The sequence below is a fragment of the Cetorhinus maximus genome, chromosome 6 (assembly GCF_964194155.1).
Source record: "Cetorhinus maximus chromosome 6, sCetMax3.hap1.1, whole genome shotgun sequence".
NCBI lineage: Eukaryota > Metazoa > Chordata > Chondrichthyes > Lamniformes > Cetorhinidae > Cetorhinus > Cetorhinus maximus.
In genome coordinates, this window is record NC_135884.1 from 88,371,761 (window position 1) to 88,395,279 (window position 23,519).

General features: G+C 38.9%; 1 protein-coding gene across 2 annotated transcripts in view; it reads right to left on the reverse strand.

The window, feature by feature from the left end:
• Positions 1–5,343: 5,343 nt before the first annotated feature.
• LOC144681885 (anillin-like) overlaps positions 5,344–23,519 on the reverse strand; it is a 71,591-nt gene continuing 53,415 nt past the window's right edge. For both annotated transcript variants that reach the window (XM_078543990.1, XM_078543988.1), the window contains 11 exons: positions 20,540–20,666; positions 19,585–19,633; positions 19,433–19,486; positions 16,069–16,104; positions 15,767–15,788; positions 14,534–14,643; positions 11,319–11,372; positions 10,471–10,557; positions 10,135–10,242; positions 9,014–9,186; positions 5,344–6,284 (listed from right to left, as the gene is read on the reverse strand). In XM_078543990.1, the coding sequence (XP_078400116.1) occupies positions 6,158–6,284; positions 9,014–9,186; positions 10,135–10,242; positions 10,471–10,557; positions 11,319–11,372; positions 14,534–14,643; positions 15,767–15,788; positions 16,069–16,104; positions 19,433–19,486; positions 19,585–19,633; positions 20,540–20,666 (947 nt within the window). In that variant the 3' untranslated portion in view covers positions 5,344–6,157. The remainder of the gene's footprint in view (positions 6,285–9,013; positions 9,187–10,134; positions 10,243–10,470; positions 10,558–11,318; positions 11,373–14,533; positions 14,644–15,766; positions 15,789–16,068; positions 16,105–19,432; positions 19,487–19,584; positions 19,634–20,539; positions 20,667–23,519) is intronic.

The window sequence follows — 23,519 nt, forward strand, 5'->3', positions numbered from 1 at the left end:
TCTTTTTGTGTCAATCCCTGAGAGTTCTTAAAGCTCTGACACATTAATTATTCAAATTTTGAAGCAGCTAAATGGAGAGTTAGTTCTGTTAAGTCTGAAATATCCTGCACAGAGCAGTCACTGTGTCAAAACGTCTTTACTATTTGAATTTGATAAGTGACATAAACTCTGCTGTTTCTTTTTAAGGGGGAACAGTACAAAGTATGGAATTATTGGCATCAGTTCAGTAGTAGCATGCTGGCCTTTGAGTGAGACAATTGTTCCGTCTGTCCCCTCAGGTAGACATAAAAGAACCCGAAGCACCATTTTGAGAATAGTAGGGAATTTCTGTGCTGTAGATATTGTTTATCCCTCAAACATATTAACACATCACTGTCTGTAGGACCATGCTGTGCAAGTTGATTTTTACATTTCCATACATAAAACAGTGATTGTGTTTCAAAAGTACTTAATTGGGTGTAAAGAGCTTTGGGCTGTCGTAAGATTGTGGAAGGCACAAGTCTTTTTCTTTCTGCCACTCCCCAACAGTTGTATGGTAGTATATAACTTGAGTATTGCTGAAAAAAGAGACGTTTTTGTCAAAGCTTTTTGTCTTGCACTCATCAGGACATTTCACAAGAATAAAAATCCAAGGAAGACAACAAATTTGTACTGTAGGAGAAGAGAGTGCTGATTGGTTGGTAAGTGGAGTCTGATTGGTAGAGACATTGCCATTGAGAACACAGTAGTCTTGGTTGCCTCTCTTGGATTTTTTGTCTTTCAAAATGTCCTGATGAGTGCAAGACGAAAAGCTTTGACAAAAATCAATCTCTTTCAGTAATACTTTTCCAACAGTCTCCTTATTGCCAGTGAGTGGAATTCAGCATGCTGGAGTCCCAAATAAGCTGTTATATCGCCAACAGTTCCATTGGATATTTCAGTAAACATTGGAATTATCTATCTTTACGTCAGTTCTAGTTAAACAAAGATAGTCTCTGACTCAGTACCAATATTTAAATGAAAATTGCGTATATATTTATGGAAAAATTGAAGGAATATTGGGAAATAACAGGGCTGTATGTCTAACTGGACTGCTCTTCAAAAGAGCTGGTGCAGACTGGATGTGCTGGATGGCTTCCACCTGTGCTGTACTATGCTTCTATAATACCAATTCTCTAGGTTGTTAAATATAGTTTATCCAATTGTTATGACCACAGCCGGTGTTGATTGCTACGCAAACCATATCCCAGAAGGAAACTTGACTTACTGGCCATACCTTTATTGTACTCTGAAAACGAGAAGACGTACCGATCTCAGCAGTAAGAGATCCAGTAACACTTGGGATTTTAAAAATTAAAAGTATAAGTTTTATTAACAAGAATAAAAGAAAACTTAAGCACTCAAGATTATAGTTACATAATTAAGGTTAGTCTTACAAAACATTCCCAAAAAAACACACTACTTGGTCAAACCCACAAGTAAACACTTCCAGGTAACACTCCCTTATAGATGTTAACATGTAAAAAATCAGTAATATTACACAAGCCAAACTGCTGTAGCTTCGATAAAGGCAACCTCTACCCTCTTCCAATCTGCAGTGGAATCCAAAAATCAGAATAAAATGGATTGTTGCAGCCCAAGACTTTCCCGGCTTGACTGGATGGTTGATTCAAACTGCACCTCCTCCCAGCTCAGCCGCAGCTATCTCTTGCTAAGCTCTCTACAATAACTCTAAATTTTTTTCCCCCTTACATCGCCAGTTCCATTGTTCTCACACCTCTTTCAAACTCAAATCCTTCCAAATATAAAAACTTTTATGTCTCTATCTTGTCTTTGCTTTAAGGTTAATAAAATACAATATCCCCACTACTATTTACCTATGGAACTCCTGCTGCAAGATGCAAATATGTTTCTTTCCACCCCTGACTTGCCTTTGATATTCAAACAAACTCTCAACTTATCTAAAAATGCAAATGTTAGATCTAACCTATTTACTTGTACCTCAACCTAACACCTCTATCCTTTTCATGTTTTAAACCCCCTAGACAACCTGACTCCCATTAATCTCTGCCCAGCTTAATTAAACCTCACACACAGGCATCCAGCCTTCTCTACAAGATAACACAATGTTCCCCAAAAATATTTTCAAAAAATAACATCCATTCTCGCATAATGTATAATAGAATTGTGAAAGATTTTCAATCCATTTGACAGCACTGGTTAAGTGCATTTGACAAAGTTTGTAGGCTCATTAATTTTTGTATTGCACCATCTCCCACCTTGTTATTTTTGAAGTATTGCAAAATGCTCCTTTTATGAGGATTCAACATTTCCAACCAATGTAGAGGAGCAATTAACAAAGCCAATAGTTTAAGCTATGTAACTCAATGTTCAATTCAGTGCTCTGATCAGACTGCACTTTAAATGCTGCATCGGGTTGTGGGGGTATCTAAGATACGCAGTTATGTGGTACCTTTCATAAACTCAGGATGCCAAAAGCATTTCACAGCTCATCATTAATTTCCAAATATGGTTTTGAGTAGACTCGGCCTTTATGCCCTGGAGATTAGATGAAGTGAGAGATTATCTAATTGGAACATAAAATTAAGGTGTTTGACACACATGTTGAGAAAATGCTTCCCCTAGTTGGGGAATCTGGAACAGTGTGTCAATCTTAGGATTTGTCCAATGAGGACTAAGATGGTGTTATGTTCAGGATTGGTTTAATTTAAACAACCCCGATTTCTCCTCTCTCCACCCATCTGTAAACAAAGATATTTTGATTTCCCCCTTTAAATGCAGTGGCGTTTTTCCCAATCCTTCAGTTTTGGTGTGATCCAATTTCTATTAACCCAGCAACAAACTCAAGATAGGGTGAACTCAGATGGTTAGTTTATTTGCGCACACTCAAAACACAAGAGGGGGGTGTTGCTATGTAGTCCTCTATGCATTAATACAATAAACGAGGGATAGAGAAAGAGGGGTTTGCAGGGCAAAGACCACAGAGAAAAAGAATTATTATTTCACTTGAGTCCAGAATCAAAGTGCAACGGTGTATTCCTTCAGAGGTCAGCAGGTTGAAATCGGATGCTGGATAATTCACTTTTCTCGTAGAGATGACTTCCACGATGAGATAGGCATGCAGAGCTGAATTAGTCTTGTAGGCAATGGTATAGGCTTAGCTGTTCCAGTAGAAACAGTGTAGATGGAGGCCAGGTATTCAAACCTGAACAGAACTCCTTTCCTGGGCTGCTGCTTGGTAGGTGAAAGATGGCAGCCTGATTTGCAGGACAGTATAACTGGTTCTCCCAGTTTCGGGTGGGCGGGGGGGGGGGGGCAGGTCACATGACTTCCACTTCAGCTTTGACAAAGGGTGTATATTCCTGTCTGGGATAAATTATTCCAACCATTAAAAATTTAAAAGGAAGGTTGCAGAACTCATGTCCTAATAGGCTACAGTTGGCCAGGCCTGGCTTCTAAGATGTAGATGACCGTTGTATAGTTCCCTTTTAATTTGGTCTCTACAGCCCACAAAGGTCATTTGTGTCTCTTCAGAGATACTACCAGAATGGCTCATGTTGTTTGAAGGTCACAGCTAGATATGTTTCAGTCATTGTCCAGTTTTAAAATTTTATAAGCCATGATGATATCTATATATACACACACATTTTTCATATTGTGTGAAGTCTTAGCCTTTTTAAAATGGGGAGAAATTTCTTCAGTCAAAGAATTGTGAATACTTGGAATTTGGAATAATTTTGTCCAGATAGCTGTGGATGCTCCATCATTGAGCATATACAAGGGAGAGTGGATAGATTTTGGGGTTTTAAGGCCAAGGAGGGGTAACACACTACTGTTATAGGATGCCTTTTGTGACATTTAATCTTTATTCATGGGGTGTGTGTTGCTGGAAAGGCCAGTATTTATTGACCATCCCTAATTGCCCTTGGTGGTGGTAAGCTTCCTTCTTGAACCATTTCAGTCCATATGTAGGTACACTGTGCTTTTAGGTCAGACATTCCCAGCGACAATGAAAGAGCAGCATTATTTCAAGGTAGTATGCAACTTAGAGAGAAATTTGGAGATGGTGGTGTTCCCATGTACCTGATTCTTCTAGGTGGTAGATTGTCACAAATTTGCAAGATGCTGTCAAAGAAGCCTTGGCAAGTTGCCACAACACATCTTGTAGCTACTGCATGAGTGGTGGAGAAAGTGAATGTTTAACATGGTAGATAGGATGCCATTCAAGCAGGGTACTTTGCCCTGGATTGTGTTCAGCTTCGAGTCTTAGAGCTACACTCATTCAGGCAAGTGGACAGTATTCCATCATGCTTTTGATTTCTGCCTTGTAGATGATGGGCAGGCTTTGGGGAGTCAGGAGCTGAATGTTTCACTGCAGAATTCCCAGTCACAGTATTAATGTGGCTGCTCCAGTTAAGTTTCTGGTCAATGGAGACCCCTAGGATGTTGATAGTAGAGGATTCAGTAATAGTAATGCCTTTGAATGTCACAGGGAAGTGGTTAGACTGACGTCTCCAACAACCACAACTATCTTTTGTGCTCCAACCATTGGAGTTTTCTCTGATTCCAATTGACTTCAGTTTGCTAGGGCTCCTTAATACCACACAGACAGAAGCACTGAAATCAGAGTGACTGCAGCATTTGACCATGTTAGGATCAAGGCTCGAGTTCAGGAGCTGAACGGCTTTGGCAGAACCCAAGTGGAGCATCAGTGAGCAGGTTATTGCTGTTAAATGTCACTTGAAAGCACTGGGAACAACACTTTCCAATCTGATGATCAGGAGTGAACTGATGGGGTGTAATTGGCCAGATTTATCCTGCTTTTTGTGGACAGGAGACCTGGGCAATTTTTCACTTTGGTGGGTAGATGCCAGTGCTGTAGCTGTACTGGAGCAGCTTGGCAATGGAGGCAGCTAGATGTAGAGCACAAGCCTTTGGTCCTATTGCTGGGATGTTGCTAGGGGCCCTAACCTTTGCAATAGCCAGTGCCTTCAGCTATTTCTTTATCACATGGAGTGAATAGAATTGGCTGAAGACTGGCATTTATGATGCTAAGAACCCAAGAAAGCAGGAATGGATCACCCAAATGACAGAATCGGGTTGCCTGTTTCAGCAAGCGTTATTATTTATTTTATTTTTTTAAAACCTTCATCTACTAATTTGGAAAAAAATGGCGTCAGCAGAATCACAAGGTAATGCATGTTACCAGAATTGCTTTTCATGACCAAAAGCTCTGAGCCTGTGCTCAGTCAGGAAGTAAATACAATAGGTAAGAGTGTGGAGGTTCTGATAAATGCAAAGTGGGAATTAAAACCAGGCTTTAAAATAAGGAAAACACAAAAGCAGAATTATCTAAATATTTATTCTTTGAACCAGTTTTACTTCTAGTATAGGACAGTTAAAATGATGCAAGTTATAGTGACAGTAGAAATAAATCACAGGAGTTACACGAAGAATGTACTATAAATATAGATAACGTGCAAGACAAGCCCTTCATCATCTTGCATTGATAAAAGATGCAGAAAAAGTAACGGATGGTTATATAGCCATTTTGAACTATTTTCTCCTTTCCCTTCTCCCAGTCACTTGAAACCAGGGCACCAATGGAGCAAGACAAAGTTTAGGGAACTTGCAAACGTCAACACAAGGACCAACACAAATTGAAAGCTGTATCCTCAAGGAAGTTTTTTTTAGAGTTAATGAAAAGTGAGCTTGCCACCATAAGAGCAAATGAAAGTTTCCTGCTGTGCTATCAGGAAGGTCCTAGGATGGAACTCCAATTTGCATTAGCAGATTTCAGCTAGGACAGTGGGAGATAAAGCTAGACAGGCTCCCTGCATTCCACTAAATTAATTAATGAAATACATGGGCTATGGGGTGGACACTAAGCACAAAGTAGCCTCTTAAATTCTAGTACAGGTCAACACTTTCTGGAGAGGAAAGAAATGGTCAGGGAGAAGGGGAAGAATCAAGTTCAAGAAAAACATTTGATCCCCCTACTTTATTCTTTGGATTAATTTTGGTTAGGCAAGGGTTTAGCAGCAATTCAAAGTGGTTGTGTATATATAGGCAACTACTCGCAAGGCACTTCTATGTCAAACACTTCCCGTTATGGTGAGAAGCTGCTCTGACAAGTTGGACCACCACAACGCCAGCTTCAGATTCCATCCACGGATACGGAGGACTGTAATGTTAGTTGCCATGTTCCAAGGTTGATCAGAACCTGGTTAAGTTTCCCCATCCACAGGTTTCTCTCTTCTTTTGTGTCAGCTGACAGCCAGTTCCTACAAAAGAATTAACAAGTACCAGGTTAGCAATTTGTGCTCCCTGTTTCATCTATACCAAAATTTTAATTCTTCATACAAAATTTAATGATTAAAAACAAATTGTTCTTAAACTTTAGATTTTACCATTTGTATCAAGGACACCCTACAATGAGGGTTTTTAAAAACTGTTTATGTACCTTCAAAGTGGTACAGCAAAAGCCTGTTAGAATTTAATTCAAAAACATTAAAACCATTTTTATTTCTTAAAACATGCACTCATTTGATAGGTGCTCATAATTTGGATTAAGTTTTGCACATGAGATACTTGGAACTTTGTATACCCATTGCAGCCACTAAAAAGGTACTGAAGGTCAGTGAAACAAGTAGGAAAAGTGGTTTCATAAGATTTTGTTATGACTGCAGTATTAAAAGCAACGAATGTGGGAGATAGGACCCACTTGGCCCCTCAAGCCTGCTCTGCCAGTCAATAAGATGGCTGATCTGGAGTAAAGGACACATCACTTTCCTGCCTGTCCCTCATAACCCTCGACACTTCGTCAATCAAAATACGCGCAGCTCAGCCTTGAATATATTCAAGTGACCCAGCCTTCACTGCTCAATGGGGAGAGGGAATTCCAAAGACTAATGATCCTCAAGAGAAGAAATTTCTCATCTGTCTTAAATGGGAGACCCCTTATTTTGAAACTGTATTCCTAGATCTAAACTCCCCCATGACGGGAGGCATCCTCTCAGCACTACGCTGTCAAGGCCCCTCAGAATCTCATGTTTCATAAGGTCACCTCTCATTCTTCTAAACTCCAATGAATATAGGCCCAATCTTTCCTCAAAGACAACACCTTGATTCCAGGAATCAGCCTAGTGAATCTTTGAACCGCTTCCAATGCAAGTATGCCCCTCCTTGGGTAAGGTGACCAAAACTGCATACAGTACTCTAGGTGTGGTCTCACCAATGCCCTGTACAGCCGTAGCAAGAAGTTTGGTGAGTTGCTACAGTGCAAGCTTGTATATGATACATACTGCTGCCACTGTTTGCTGGTGGAGAGCAAGAACGTTGATGGAAGGGAAAGGTGTGACATATGTCCGAATTACTTTGTGCTCCTGGAGAAGAGCATACTTGGGATATGCTGACAGGGAAGAGAAAATTATTGCAGTAAGGTAGCAGAATACTCATTAATTTCATTATATCACAAAGCACAAAGATTATTCATCACATTGTGCCTGTGTTGGCTCTTTGAAAGAACAATCCAAATCGCTCCCAGTCAATTGCAGTTTCCCTTTAGCTCCACAAATATTTTAAGTATTTATCCAATTCAATGAAAATTACCGTTGAATCTGCTTCATGCTTTTTCGTGTAGTACATGCTAGATCATAACTCCCTGTATAAAAACCATCTAATCTCTTCCTCTGGTTCTTTTAAAATTATCTTAAATTTGTCTCTTCTGGTTACTGACCCACCCGAGAAAACAATTTCACTGCATTTACTCCATCAAAACCTTAATTTTGGACAAAATTTCTCCTTGGACACAAATTTCTCCTTAACCCTTTCTGCTGTCAGGAAAGCAACTCTAGTTTCTCTAATCTCTCCAACATGAAATACCCTGATGTATTTTTTTTTAAACTACACTAAATAAGTGCAAATAATGTCCTTGAAGTAATAGGTTTATCTCTATTTCCAGCTCAATTGAAAGGTCATCGACGTTAACGGTTTCTCTTTCCACAGATGCTTGACCTGTTGAGTATTTCCAGCAACCACCATATTTTGCTTTTGTAAAGGAGTCAATAGGTTATGTATTGAAACTCTACTCCAGGACTTGTGCACAAAGGCTTGCTCTAACATTCATTTGAATGAATGAAACAATGACCTGATGAGACTCTTTGAAGAGCAGGAAATTCTAAGATTGTGGGTAACAACCCCTTAACTACCAAAAGAAAACTTAGATCCAATAAGTTGAATGACCAGCATATAGTATGGTTATAGCACTTGATTGTACAACAGCATTTCAAGTAAAATAAAAAGGAACTTGGATTTATATTGTGCCTGTCACAGTCAGAATTCCCAAAAGCATTTCACAGCCAATGACAACATTTCAAAAAGCTTTGCAGGTAAGTGGCGCAATTTGTCCACACAAGATTTTTTTGGTGACATGGGTTGAGGGATGAATGTTCTCCTGGGACAACCAGGGAACTCAATACTCCATCAAATACTACCATAGGTCTTTTATAGGCAGATGGGCCATCTTAACTGAAAGGGTAGAACTTCTTGACAATGCAGCACTTCCTCTGTACTGCACTGTCAGCCTATGTTATTGTACTCAAATCTGAACATCCTCTGACTCAGGGGCCAGCATATCACCAATGAAAGAAATTCAGATGTTGAAGACATAAGGCATCAGAAACAAAGTCTTCTTCCTTCCATTAATGAAAACATGAAGTTGAAATTCAGAATCAGTTACCAATGAAAGAGGCCTAATGAATCATTGCAACATTTACAGAGCCTCCAGGGAATCAGTGCTTAAAGAGTTCAAAAAATTGGAAGGGAAGTCAACCTGCTCAAACTAGATCAGTTAAAGGACAGGGACTTGAACAGGTCAGAACTTGGAAAAGTTTCTTCTTGGTGGTGGAGGGGGAAAAAAGAGAAACAAATAATAAAGACTCACTTGAAAATAATTAAGCATAATCTACATTTTTACACCAATTAAAAAGTACCAGAGATTAACGAGACTTACTTGGTAAAGCACATTTTGTTTCTACACTGAACAATCAGTGTGTCATGATCATCCTCACACTGTGGCCTTACTGTAATCAGTTCAAATGTTTTGGGCCGGGAGCAGAACTCACGGCTGGCAGGTTCAATCTTGTCCTTGGTGCAGCTGGCCAAGTCAATACACCCAATAGGTTTCTGGACAAAATGAAGTGCGTTAGTGCCTTAATACTAGTTTCCAAAAATGCTCAGAACCCACAAACACCACTGGTATTTCAGAACAAAAAAAACTGAATTATACCATGTATACTACACAAATTATGCTTTAAAAAAAAGACGATATTAGAGCTGCGACCCCAGTCGATAGAAAAAAGGGGTGGAATTTTATGCTGGCAGGATTTTACAATCCTGAAGTAAAAAGGACTTTTAGATGACTTGCTGCACTTTATGGCCCTGCCCTGGCCATGACAGGGCCGTAAAACTCCACGCAGTCTGTACTCTATTCCAAAGCAGTAGCTCCCATTAGGTTTTTAAATAAAATCTTGGTGAAAAAGCAAATCTTGAACCATTTATCATTTCTCAAAAAATTCATCAATACCTTGACACACACTAAACTAAAACTTTAATTTTGTATAATGTAAAGGAGATTTGCTCAACTTCTGTTGCACTAGTCCATACAGATGTGGAAAATCGCAAATTTAATCCTTAAATGTATAAAGTTAGTTCATATCAACCAGAACAGGGAACTTATAATCAGTGTTAAAGTGGAGTTGAATTTGGCTCAAAACTTTTAACTCTGTTCCTTTCTCCACAGATGCTGCCAGACCTGAGCACTTCAAGCATTGTTTTTATTTTACACTTCCAGCATCTGCAGTGTTTTGCTTTATCCAGCTATAGTTAGCCTCAGGGTCAGTGGACTCGAGAGCCAAATCTGCTAGGGTTCCTGTCTGATTTGCTTCCCACCTGACTGGTCTTGCAATATACACATGTAGGTACAGGATCATGTTCTACTGCAATGACCTCCATGGTTGGATGTCCTGATGATTTCCAGGATGTAATACAGAATTTCAATGTAGGCAAGTTATTAGTGGTGCTGACACTTTTGGAACCACACAAAATGTTAACTCTGGAAGTTGATCATTTCACCTTGTGTTTCTCTTCATTGGGATAGGTCCAATAAGAAAGGGTGTTGCCAGACAGCAAGAACCAGCGACGATGCCAGGCACCAAAACCACTCACATCCTCAAACATAGTCTGTAAAAACAAAACAGAATTCTTACCTTGCCCAAAATATTGAAGTCAGATGTTCTCAAATACTTTCTATTTCTGTGCATTAGTGCAAGTGCTGCTTGGTCAACAATAGAACTGAATAGCGCAAGTTGAGTGCACCAATGATACTCTATAGTACAGGGAGAGGATAACTACCACACCATTCCTTCTGCACCCTACATTACAAGGACATCAAAAACAAAGTAGAATTACCAGGAATCCTGAATGCTCAACAGAGGAGTGAAAATGGCACTGGAGTTTCAAATAGATAGCACCTTCAAGAGGAGATAGGAAAGGAACCTGCAGTCGATCAAAAAGAAACCGTATTAATAAAACCAGGAAATAACTTCTCAGGACAGAGCTCACATGCTATATACTCCAGATCCTAAGCCTGGTTCAATGATAGGAAATTGTTATTGTAAAACAGAAGCAATAGTTCCAAACACAGAGCAGGGACTTGTGTGGATAATACTTAAAATTTGTAAAGTTTATCCTCATCACAAGGACCAATAATCAGGATGCCAATAGACAATTTCAGATATGCAAGTACTGTAATAGGGAAGCAAACTATAGCTCATATCTTGTAAGCACTTCTACATTACAGATTTGTTACAATGTTATGCACTCAGAGAACCATGCAAAGAACAAGCCAAAAATAAAAAGGAAAAACTAGCCATATGCATCAGCTACTACCAAGCTTCATGAAGCTGTAGTTTGGACTAGAGAATATTACGTAACACCAAACTCCCATGTGCAATCACATCAATTTACTGTATCGTGTAACACACAAAGTTCTGCAAGCATTCAACTGGTTTAACAGCCACTATAGAACACGACTGAATCAGAGCCTGGAGCAATAAAAACAATTCTTAGCTCTTCAACAAATAGTGTAGACCCCATTATTTGGAAGTGTACTCAGGAAGGGGTTAAAAGTGACTGTTATATCAGATGAGTGTTTCTGGGCAATGCGGAAGCAGAATTCTCTAGTTCCAAACTAAAGCTCTGATACACACGTGAATCTAATGATTAGGTATACAGAGACATTAGGTAACTATAGAAACCTTGTCCTGAAACTCATCTCCAAGTAGTTGCCTGACTTTTCCATCAAACTTCATCTATGGTAAAAAGAACAAGTAAAAAGTTAATTGATATTTAGAACTAAGTATTTATTAAGTCGTTGTTGCTGGATGGTAATTACGAGGCATCCGAGTTTGGAAACTTCACTGGTCAGCTTGCAACTCAGACACCTTGTGAATCATAAGGCTGAGCAGTGCGCATTCCTATGAAGTTACTTTCCTATGCTCCCAGAGATGAGCAGTAGTCTGAAGGGCAGCTCAAAATAGTAACTTCCATCAGGGACAATTAAAAAGGGGCATGTTCTGTATTGTGTTTGTATAGGTATCCTGATCATTAAAATTTACTTTTATTCTGTTTAATTAGCACTTTCCAAGTCCAATTTCACACCATGAATGCAATTACTTACCCTGTTCTGCACAATTTCCTTTATATGTGTAAAGCATAGAAAACAAACTTTATGTGATTTTGTTTAAGACATCCCATGTTAATGTCTTAACAATTACATTCAGGGTAATGGCAATTACATTGTTAAACAGGTGATAGATATTTGTACACCAATAAATGGGGATAGCTGGGACACTGCGGGGGGTGGGGGGTGCAGGTGGTTGGCGTACTGCTGACTGTGAACCATGTCAATAAACCGTCTCTAGCAAAGAAGCAGCTGCATCTTAGTTTTTATTTCAACTTTGCTGGGATCCAATTAATATCCCATTCATCCAAGAGAAAAATGTCTAAAGCAAGGCCAAGAGTCAAAAAAGTATTTTAAACAGCCTACAAGCAATTCAAGAACAAATCCAAGGCAATGCCAATAATCCATTATTTCATTTAAATTACTGCTGTTCAAAAAGACTATCAAGATTTCAAGTAGTCAAGCAACTCACTTAGGAAGCCAAAAACAGTTTTAAAATCTTATTTAGTTAGTTATGAGCAGGGGCATCTGGTCACTGTGTCTATTTTGTAAAAGCTGCAGTAAGATGCTATACTGCAAAAGCCCAATGCTACCAAAACCTATTGGGTACACATCTATCAAAGCTTTTGAGAAAATGTCACAGTAAATCAGAACCAGTATCTGTATTCTGTCCACTTATGTGCCAAGTTGCAGTTGACACTCTTATGCACAGGGTGGCACCAGCACCTAATATGACATGCACTCAATCTATTCAAGTTCACAAACTTAGTGCCACTTATTGAATTAATAATTTTCATCAACACCTAAAGCAAATCGTTCTCCTTTCCTCCCCACTACACAAGAAGCACTGCGCATCTTCAAGATTTTCACTTCCTTTCTCTCCCTCAACAATCCACACAGTGAATTTTGAGTAGTGAAGTTGCTAAGTTAACCGATCAAGAATGTTGTACTATAAAAATCTTAGCAAAACATATCAAATTGGCAAAGTCCATTGCACAGAAGTCAATCAATTTAAATAGCAGGTATCAAGAGTTGTAAAGTTGATAAAGGGATTAAAATAGTTACTCTCCCTATTTCATCCAGACTCACCTGGAGTCCTGTCCATTTAGAAAGTCAGAATAATCTACAATAAAAGTTTTAACAGGCATGTGTCTGGACCAGATCAGCCCTTTCCTTCAACTGAAACTATCCTATATAAATTAAACAATTCGACTCTATTTTGCCAGAATTATAAATTCATATGACTCATGCACAGCTTGTCAATAGATTACCCTTGCAATTAAAAATTATAGATGTCAGTACTTATACAAGTTTCCTTTGTGAAGACATTGTACCTGTAAGGAGTCAGTTTCACAGAAACCAGTTACCCTCCCTCCAAAACATTTCCCAAGGAGGAACTATTCACATGAACCTGCTTGCTAGGCTTTTTAGCTGCTGTTAGAGAATAAGAACGAGAGAGAAAAAAAGAGAGGAGAGGCTTGGTGAAAAAAAGTACAGGCAATCGTGAACTTGTCCTGAGTACTAGTTTATGGATACTGATCTGCAACCCAAGTGGATATCCCTGTCCCCATGCAAAAATCTTTATTTCCCCAATTAGAGTGCTTCTATTGATTCCAGGGCCAAGGTCAGCTATGTCAGCACCCGTTAGAAAAAAACAGATAGAGATGCAAGGTATGGCTAGCAACTTTTAGTACCAAGCATAAAGTTGATTCACAATTTTTCTCTGGGTCAGGTAAAGTTCCAAGTTGTCACAGTTGTGGTGCATGCACAAGCATATATGGTATAGTCTATATGCCAGTTTCCTTGTCTGCAGGGTCAGCTACATGTTAGAGGAACAGGTTGAAAAGAAAAAGCTGAGGGGTGACTTAACAGGTGCCTTAAAATCATGAAAGGTTTTGACAGAATATTTCCATTTGTGGGGAACATGACCCAAGATATAAGAGTAGACTATATGGCCCATCGTGCCTGCACTGCCATTCAATATGATCACAGCCAACCTTTGGCTTCAACTCACTTTCCCACCCGCTCCCCATATCCCTAGGTTCCCTAAGAGACCAAAAATTCATCTATCCCAGTCTTAAATATATTCAACAATGGAGCATTCCTTGGTAGAGAATTCTAAAGATTCACAAACTTTATTGAAAAAACTCTCATTGCAGTCCTAAATGATCACCCCCTTATCCTGAGACTGTACCCCATATTCTAGATTCCACAGCCAGGAAAAAACATCTGTCTATCCTATCAAGCCCCCTTCAGAAACCTGTATGCCTCAATGCAATTGGAGAAGGTGGGACTGTTCTCCTTGGGGAAGAGAAGGTTGAGAGGAGATTTCATAAGAGGTATTCAAAATCACAAGAGGTCTGACCAGAGTAAATAAGGTGAAGCTTTTCCCATTGGTGAAGAATTGAGAATCAGAGCACAGATTTAAGATAATTGGCAAGAGCAACATAAGAAAAAACCTTTTCATGCATCGAGTGGTTAGGATACAGAATGCACCACCTGAGTGCATGAGATGGGGACAGGTTCATTTGAGGTATTCAGGAAGGAATCAGATTATCTGAAAAAGGAGAATGTGCATGGCTACAGGGAGAAGGCAGGTAACTGCTCCTTTAGAGAACCAGCACAGACATGAATGGCTTCCTTCTATGCTGTAATCATTCTATGAATTCAAGGATTAGAATAAAGTCCAAGTGGAAGCTGAAGTTCACAGCTAGTCAGCACCACTAAGTATCAAATCTTAAAATGTAATTAGATAGCCAGTGATCAATTTATTAAAAACTGAAGACTTACTTTATCTAGTGGAAACTTGTCCTTGCCCAGAGATGCCAACGTGATTTTGTGAGACCCAACCAGCACAAACTTACTGGTGCGTACAGAACTAGTAACTGCAGGATTAGCAGCTGCAAGACAAATATAAAAGCACAAAACAAGTTAATGAACATTCAGCTAATCAAATGGTGGTTGAGAGAATTCGGTCAAAGGCAGTATAGCCTTAAATTAGGGCTAAACTATTCATGGGTGACAACAGGAAGCACTTCACAAAAGGGCAGTGGAAATCTCAAGCACTGTCCTCCAAAAAGCTGTTGTTAGAGTTTAAAGGATTTAAAATTTGAAAACAGATGATTGATAGATTTGTTACACAAGTGATATGGAACCAAGCTAACTAGATGGATACAGTTCAGCCATGATCTAATTGAAGGGCGAACAGATTCAAGGGACTGAATGACCCACTCCTGTTCCTATGTTCCACCTGATGATTCAGTAGATAAATTCACCATGTAGTACAGAGCACAGTCCATGCAAAGTCTGCAGACTTCAGCCAGGAGGACAAATGGTTTTGTTATAACTTAAGTATTGCTAGATTAACATTGAAAAAGTTTTTTTTTAAAAAAACACCAAAAACCTGTGATCTGCACAGGGACCTTTGGCTGCAAGTTCACATCTGTCAAGAACCAGAAAAAAACAGAAGTGGGGTGGGTGTTGGGTTTGAGGGCTCCCCTTTCAAAGTGTATACGTACAAGCAAATTATCAGAGAGCCATAAAGCCGGAGGAAATCAACTAACCTCACTGCTAAGACAGAAGACCATTTTTATTTAAAGTGTTAAGGATACAGTTCTTGTTAAGGATACAACTCTTGCAGTTAAGGGAACACTAACTTGGTTAAAATGTTACTTTTTCTAATACCATTTAAATACAGTTTGAAATCACCAAACAGTTATGAGTAACCTCTTAGTGCAGCTAACCAAAAGATTCACCATGCCAAATGCAAAGTCTCTGCTCAAAATCATCAGGGGAGGTCTAGAGCAAAACACAAGTATTCTGGAAAAAGATGGAGTGGTTATGTATTCTTGTGTGCAAACCTTACTGGACAATTAGTGTGCTGTAGGGAGGTCATGACTGCTGCATGACAAATAGCACAAAAATCACATTGAGCAGCTAGCAGTACACTACGAGTTATTTAGCTTCATGTTTTTCTTAAAAGGGTTCTTGTTAAAAACCAAAAGAATGTTTGTATAAACTCACCAGGTGACTGCATGCTTGATTTCTGAAAAGGAAAAAGGCAATATGAACTGTTTTCTTCAGGTAAATCCTAAAAACAAACCTCAAGTAGATTCAGCAGATCACTGCAAGACAAAGCACCTTCAAGATTATACTCAGCAAAAAATTGGCATCTCAGATTCCTTTAAATACTGCTCTTAAATAATTTATATGATTGCCAAGTCCAGGAGTTTAGTTGGCTTAGTACACTGAACATGCTAACAGACGAGGGGTCATTCCTAATACTAACAGCATTTCAAACCATCACTAAAAAAAAATGTACTTACAGTAATAGAGGTCAGCAGCTTCTTAGGAGTTATGACCTGTGTAGTAGTACATAAGGAAGATTAATCTTTATTTGCTCTTTACATACAAATTAACAAGGATATAAGAAAGTAGGGCATTGACCACAGAACAAGAGAAAGCCTGTATTACCACAGCTACATATTTTCAAACACTGCTTTTAAGTTCATTCAAATTTGGACACTGTTCCGCAACTCAGCGGGTTTGAAATGCCCAAAGCACATGCATGACTTGTTTCCAAAAAATAAAAATTAGCAGAGTATCAGGAGAGTGTCTGCTTGGACATTGGAAGTACTGATTCAAAAGGGAAATTACAGGTAATAATTCAGCTAAAAGTTTCTTGCAATTACGTTTGGAGTCTACATGCAGTGTATCTAGTAAAGTTTATATTTGTAGCAAAGTGACACGAGAACTGACATCTTATGTAATAAAGCTGAACAGATTACAGACAAAGCATTGCGCTATAGTGTGCGACATATTATGCTTCAAGTTGTTATTCCTGGAATACTTCAGCATTTTCCAGTAGTTTTCTGAATCAAGACTGCACTATAATCTGAAGTTTTTAAATTAATCCTACACTAGTTCTCATTTAGAAACCAGGTTGAAAGGGAGAAACTGACAGTGTGTGTCAATAAAAGCATGAATTCAGATCCATCAAATTATTGCATTTTTGATTTTTCCAAAGATTTGTGTGTGGTTGGGCTTTTCTGGACTTAAGCTCCAGCTACAAACTGGCTGTATTTTCCTTCGAAAATGAATTCAGCTTCAAGCTGAAAATGTTGAGCCATACACTAGCTTATAACATGCATCATTTGCAAATTGTATATGATAAATTGATCAAGGACAGATCTTAATTTACACATGGCACTTTAGCCTCATAATACTGGAGGCATTTTAAATAGAGGGAAATTAATGTATTATAATAAGCCTATCTAAAATAGTAATCAGAATGGCAAAAGGTTTATTAATAAGCTGCCTTACTAGTGGAAAAGAATGAAATCTGAACAAACAGGTTGCTTGGGATAAAAGCAGTGTAGCATCATAAACTGATATCCCAAAGGGCTGAACAGATGACACTTGGGTCTTTAAACCTAACCCAGATAGGAGACTGTTGTGCAAAGTACAACCATTAGATGTTTTCATTATGGTATTTTGTCTTCTCCACGAAAGAGATATTAATTTAAGACAGAATTACACAAAGTACAGGAGACAGGCTGGAGATGGAGTAACAATTTTAGAGGAGACAGTATACCCAGTACAAATACAGGAAGGCAATCATTACTGATCAGTATATTAAAGTCTGTAGCAGTACTTGTTTAAGAGCTTTTGGTATGCTCCTGATTCAGGCTATATAAAAGCCTCAGCAAGTTTGCAAGACTTCATGTGCCACCACAGAACTGAAATTGCATGTGGCATTATTCAATTCTGCTGCAATTTGTGTCAATCTGCCAACATGTACCCTCCTCCAAAATACAGTTCATAGGCTCTACAATAAGAGAAAATGGTATTTTTGGAGACAATGTCCCTAGGGAGGTAGACCATTAAAACAAGTTTTTAATGATGTCCATTAAAAATGTAGGGACTTTTTTTTTATTATTAAAAAAAGGGTGGAACAATATAATCAAGTCCCAGAATAACAGTAGCTGCCTTTAAGCATAGACACTGCGCCACCTGGCAGGACAGCACTTGTGTATGGAATCAAGCATGTTTTCAGTGCTGCAATTTCTCAGTCAGCTCCTGGGTAAGCAACAGTGTATAAACTGTGAACCTCTTGTACAACATTTTGCAACCACCATTATTAACTTAAAATTGGCCAAAATGTACTAACATACGAATTAGGAGGAGTAGGCCACTCGGCCCCTCAAACCTGCTCCGCCATTCAATAAGATCATGGCTGATCTGAATGTAACCTCAACCCCACATTCCTACCTACCCCTGATAACATTTCACCCCCTTGTTAATCAAGAATCTATCTAGCTCTACCTTGAAAATATTCAAAGACTCTGCTTCACCATTTTTTGAGGAAGAGAGTTCCAAAGACTCAGCTCTCAAAATTTCTCCTCACCTGTCTTAAATGAGCGATCCCTGATTTTTAAACAGTGACCCCTAGTTCTAGACTCTCCCACAAGAGGAAACATCCTCTCCACCCCATAGGATCTTAAAAGGTTTTAATCAAGTCACCTCGTACTCTAAATTCCAGCGGATACAAGCCTAACCTGTCCAGCCTTTCCTCACAAGGCAACCTGCCCATTCCTGGTATTAGTTTAGTAAACCTTCTCTGAACTGTTTCTAACACATTTATACCTTTAAATAAGGAGTCCAGTACTGTACACAATACCCCAGATGTAATCTCACCAATGCCCTGTACAACTGAAGCATAACCTCCCTACTTTTGTAATCAATTCCCCTCACAATAAATAACCCTCACAATAAATAACATTCTAATAACTTTTCTAATTACCTGCTGTACCTGCATACTAACTTTTTGGACAGTTTGAACTTTATATCTGCTATTCCTAAACGCAACCCTGGAGCTTGGTCTGTAAGCTACGCTATACGCCGAGTGTTCAAACTTGTGGGGTCAGGAGCTCTACCAGATCACCTGATAGGAGGGGGTTTTTAAGGAAATAAATAAAGAGAAACTGTTTCCACTAGCAGGCAGGTCAGTAACCAGAAAGCTCAGATTTCAGATAACTAGCAAAAAAGCCAGATGAGAATGAGAAGAATTTATTTCATTCAGTGAGCTATGATCTGGAATGCACTGGCTGAAAGAATGGTGGAAGCAGATTCATTAGTTACTTTCAAAAGTAAAAAAAAAATTTACAGGGCTATAGGGAGAGGGGAGGGGAGTGGGACTATTGGTCTTTCAAAGTCAGCACAGAGACAATGGGGCAAATGGTCTACTTCGGTGCTGTACCATTCTATACAAACATACATATTTTTACATTTGCCTATTCTTACTGAGGCTGTTGGCCTAGTTTCAGCTCTCAGAGTCAGGCAGCATTTTAGGTGCTTCAGGTTGTGCAATACTCCATTTAGTGAAAGACTATCAAAGATGCTTAAATTAAAAAATCCAGATTCAGATTGTGCATTTTAAAGAAAAAACAGTCTACCTTTAGTTAAGTATGGAGTATAAATCATACAAAATGACAGTATAATTTAAAGGCTTAAGAGCAACACTAGAGTGCTGTGATTATAATATGCACCTTTCAGCCCCAAATTTGAGCTCTCAATTCTAAGTGGTACTGCAAGAGAGAATCAAGCGTACAGCATTATAAAGGAAATCAAATCAAGTGCATTTTCCAGGTTAGATCAAATTACATCCTAAAAAGCACATTAAGAAATCACCTTGGATCTTGACACTCTCCGCTTCTCAGAGGTGGCTACATTTGCAGCATGAGCCTACAGGGAGAGAAAAAGATTCAATTTGCTGCAAACACGGAGAAGGAATAGTTTTGAAAACAACATGAGAGATGAAAGTTGAAGATAAGTTTGCTTACCAGGCTGTACACCTCCACATCAATTTCAAATTTGTAATGAATATCACGCCTAGAAATTACAAAATTTGGATCAGTGACATATTTAGAATTTAGGTTATTTTATTTTGCCTAGTGTACCACTGCCTGTGGTTTAGAGGCAAACTGATCAGGTGCACCAGGCATCTGGTCACAGAATCCCTTCAACACTGGTGTCATGCAATGAATTTTCAAGCTGGGAAGGCAGTTATTTCTTCTGCTTTTGTAGATACACAGGTTGAAAAGGATATGAAGGCAAATGGGACTCTGGGTTTTATACCAGATGTGAAAAGGAAGCAATTTCAATTAGTAAAGGATATTAGATGGGTCATAATTGGTGTATTAGGCATAGTTCTGTGCACTCTATTGTAGGGAAGGTATTAAAGCCATGGAAAAGATACAGCAAAACAAAGTACTACAAAGTATTGCAAAAATTAAACCAAACAAGCTGTAGTTGTGAAGCATTGAAAATATGTGGGCTACCCCAACTCCAAGGTTCAGGGAAGAAGAGGTTTTAAGAGGGTGAATAATGAAAGACTTTCCATTGGTAGTTAGCCTGTTACAACTGAGATATACTCATTAGAAAATATAGTGGGATGTCAAAAGAAGGTTGTTTCTAAAGAACGTTTTTAGGATCATTCTTTTCTAAAAGCAGCAAATTTAGGCAGGGGCAGTATCACTTCAAATGAAATTGGATAATTTTTGGGAAAGGAAGATTGAAAAAGGATTCAGAACAAAATAGCTCCAGTTAAACTGACAGGCATGATGGGTTGAATAGCCTCCTCCCAAGGATTGTACAAAATCACTCCTGGTATCTTGATCGTGAAAGCACTTTGTTCAGATAACTACAACGTTACTTTAATAGTTTAACTGTCACTGATTAACTTTTTCTGTATTTTAAAATTAATTCAGAAGCAATAGTTTAGAAGAGAAGACTCACAGTGTGATGATGGTTGGGAAAGTAATGGTATCACCATGCTGAGCATCTTCTGCTGTTGCTAGTGAAGTCGCCACAATGTTATGTGGACCGTATCGGATCATCAGTAAGAAATAGTGACTGGGTTTTCCTGAAGAAAACAAGAAAAAAAGTGAAAATAAGGCCATTTGACCCAAATTTCCTCTAACATTTTCTCAGTTTTGCATCCAACAGTGTTGAATGTTCCAGTGCCTGCATCTCTCAAATATGGTTTGATGGAGTATTCCAGATATTGTTTGTATGAAGACATCCTTTCTGGCATTTTTTTTTCTAAAATATTGATCAAGTGAAAGAGATGTCAGCATCGGGCAATGAGTTCAGTTATCCAGTGCCAAAATCCCTCTGCTGTCAGCTCCAATCGGGAAAGTACACTCTACTGCAGCATCTACTGGCTGTGTGGGATTGTAAGTTAGTGCAGGTGCAAACCTAACCCATTGCTCTTGTTCTCTAGTTTAAAGCTTATTTTACTTGCTGAAACCATGAGCTATAGTCTTTTTATCCTATTTCAAATGCTGCATTCAATATTTAATAAAAAGTATTTTGTATACCTTGAAGAAAGGAAACACTTAAAAACATGATTGTGAAAGAACACTGGTATCTGATAAGCATTCAAAATACTAACATTTGTAAAATGTCACAATTGCAATAAATGCCACAAAGCTTTGTTATATTAAAGGCACCATACAAGTGTTAGTAGTTATAGCAAGATACCAGCTAAATGAAGTTATGATTAGAACTCATTGCCAGAGATTTTACAAAGTTCAAGCACATTTTACAACCTCAAATGAAATCAAAGAACCAGCTAAAGGTGGGGTTTACACAAACTGCCACATCATTAAAAGTTCCACTTTCAGCCAGGGGTGAGACAATTTAAAATCAGCACAACGTTCTCATAATATAGTCCCTCTCCTCTTCGAGAAGGCAAACTGTTTTTTTAAAAGATAATTCCAGTTTACTTGACTCACCCATAACTACTGGGGGAAGTCAGTTGCTTGCAAGGATTTACTTTCATCCCCAGACTAACCATCAAGTTTAAAAAAAAAATAGAAGCTGGTATAACATTAATGGAAAATGACCACAAACAGAAAAAAGCTCATGCAGCCCAACAGAACTTACTGGCCAAATGAAGCATCAAAAATCATCTGCATTAATAAATCATGAAACAAACTTACTCTTATCAAGTGGGGATTTAGGCCAGAGGACTGGTCATAACTATAACAACTGTTTTAGTAAGACAAAGTTAATTCAAGTTAATTACAGGCTAGTTTAGTCTTGCTGCTATGGAGAGTCCGAGATAAAATTACTACATCTCTTGATAGAGATAAGGAGTCAGAAATAGCTACCACTAATTTCAAAAGGGATGATCGTGTTTGACCACTCAGCTTCATAACATAGCATGGGAGAAATGGAAATGCAGTGAACATAATATATATGACTAGGATATTGAGGTCTTAGAAATGGTCCATAGATTCACTGGGGTGTTACCCACCCCCTCTCAACCACACCATTAGAACACAGATTCTGGGATACTAGAAATGATGTAAATTATGAAGGAACGGGACAGGGTGGATGGAAGCAAAGAAGTTCCAGTGGTTGAGAGGTCCAGTATGAGGGTCTCACAGATGCAAAATTGAAAGGAGATAATTAAAACAGAAACTTCTCCGGAGGATTGGGAGGCTGTAGGCATTCATTTCCAGGTTTTCAGGTTGAGGCAGAAACTTGTCATCATTCAAGATAGATAGATAGGTGGAGATAGGAGGGAGAAAAGCATTAAGGAAAACAGATAAAAGGACAAGGAGGGTCAGTAAATGAGATTAGAACTATCACATGGAAGGTAAATAATAGTAGCAGCAAATGGGTTGTATTCTGTGTTGCAATTTCTATGCTCAGCTGTTAAACGTAACTAAAGCTCTGCTTATTGAAGTAAATTTAACAGCTTTGGATGTAGAGTTTGTGTATTTCTTAGTACAAGCGTAAATTTAAGGTAGGCTCACACTGCTGACTGCAGTTTAGAGATACACTGGGAAGTATCTCTACACACATTTTTTCATTCCTGGTAGTAAGACCATAAGACATAGGAGCAGAAATTAGGCCATTCGGCCCATCGAGTCTGCTCCGCCATTCAATCATGGCTGATAAGTTTCTCAACCCCATTCTCTCGTCTTCTCCCCATAACCTTTGATCCCCTTACCAATCAAGAACCTATCTCGGTCTTAAATACACTCAATGACCTGGCCTCCACAGCCTTCTGTGGCAATGAATTCCATAGATTCACCACTCTCTGGCTAAAGAAGTTTCTCCTCATCTCTGTTCTAAGAGGTCTTCCCTTTACTCTGAGGCTGTGCCCTCGGGTCCTAGTCTCTCCTACTAATGGAAACATTTTCCCCACCTCCACTCTATCCAGGCCTTTCAGTATTCTGTAAATTTCAATCAGATCCCCCCTCATCCTTCTAAACTCCATCGAGTATAGACCCAGAGTCCTCAAACGTTCCTCATATGTTAAGCCTTTCATTCCTGGGATCATTCTTGTGAACCTCCTCTGGACCCGAACATCCTTCCTGAGATACGGGGCCCAAAATTGCTCACAATATTCTAAATGTGCTCTGACCAGAGCCTTATAAAGCCTCAGCAGCACATCCCTGCTTTTATATTCTAGTCCACTCGAAATAAATGCCAACATTGCATTTGCCTTCCAAACTACCGCGTCAACCTGCAAGTTAACCTTAAGAGAATCCTGGACTTGGACTCCCAAGTCCTTTTGCACTCCAGATTTCTGAATTCTCTCCCCATTTAGAAAATAGTCTATGCCTCTATTCTTCCTACCAAAGTGCATGAACTCTCACTTCCCCACGTTGTATCCCATCTGCCACTTCTTTGCCCATTCTCCTAACCTGTCTAAATCCTCTGCAGCCTCCCTGCCTCCTCAATACTACCTGTCCCTCCA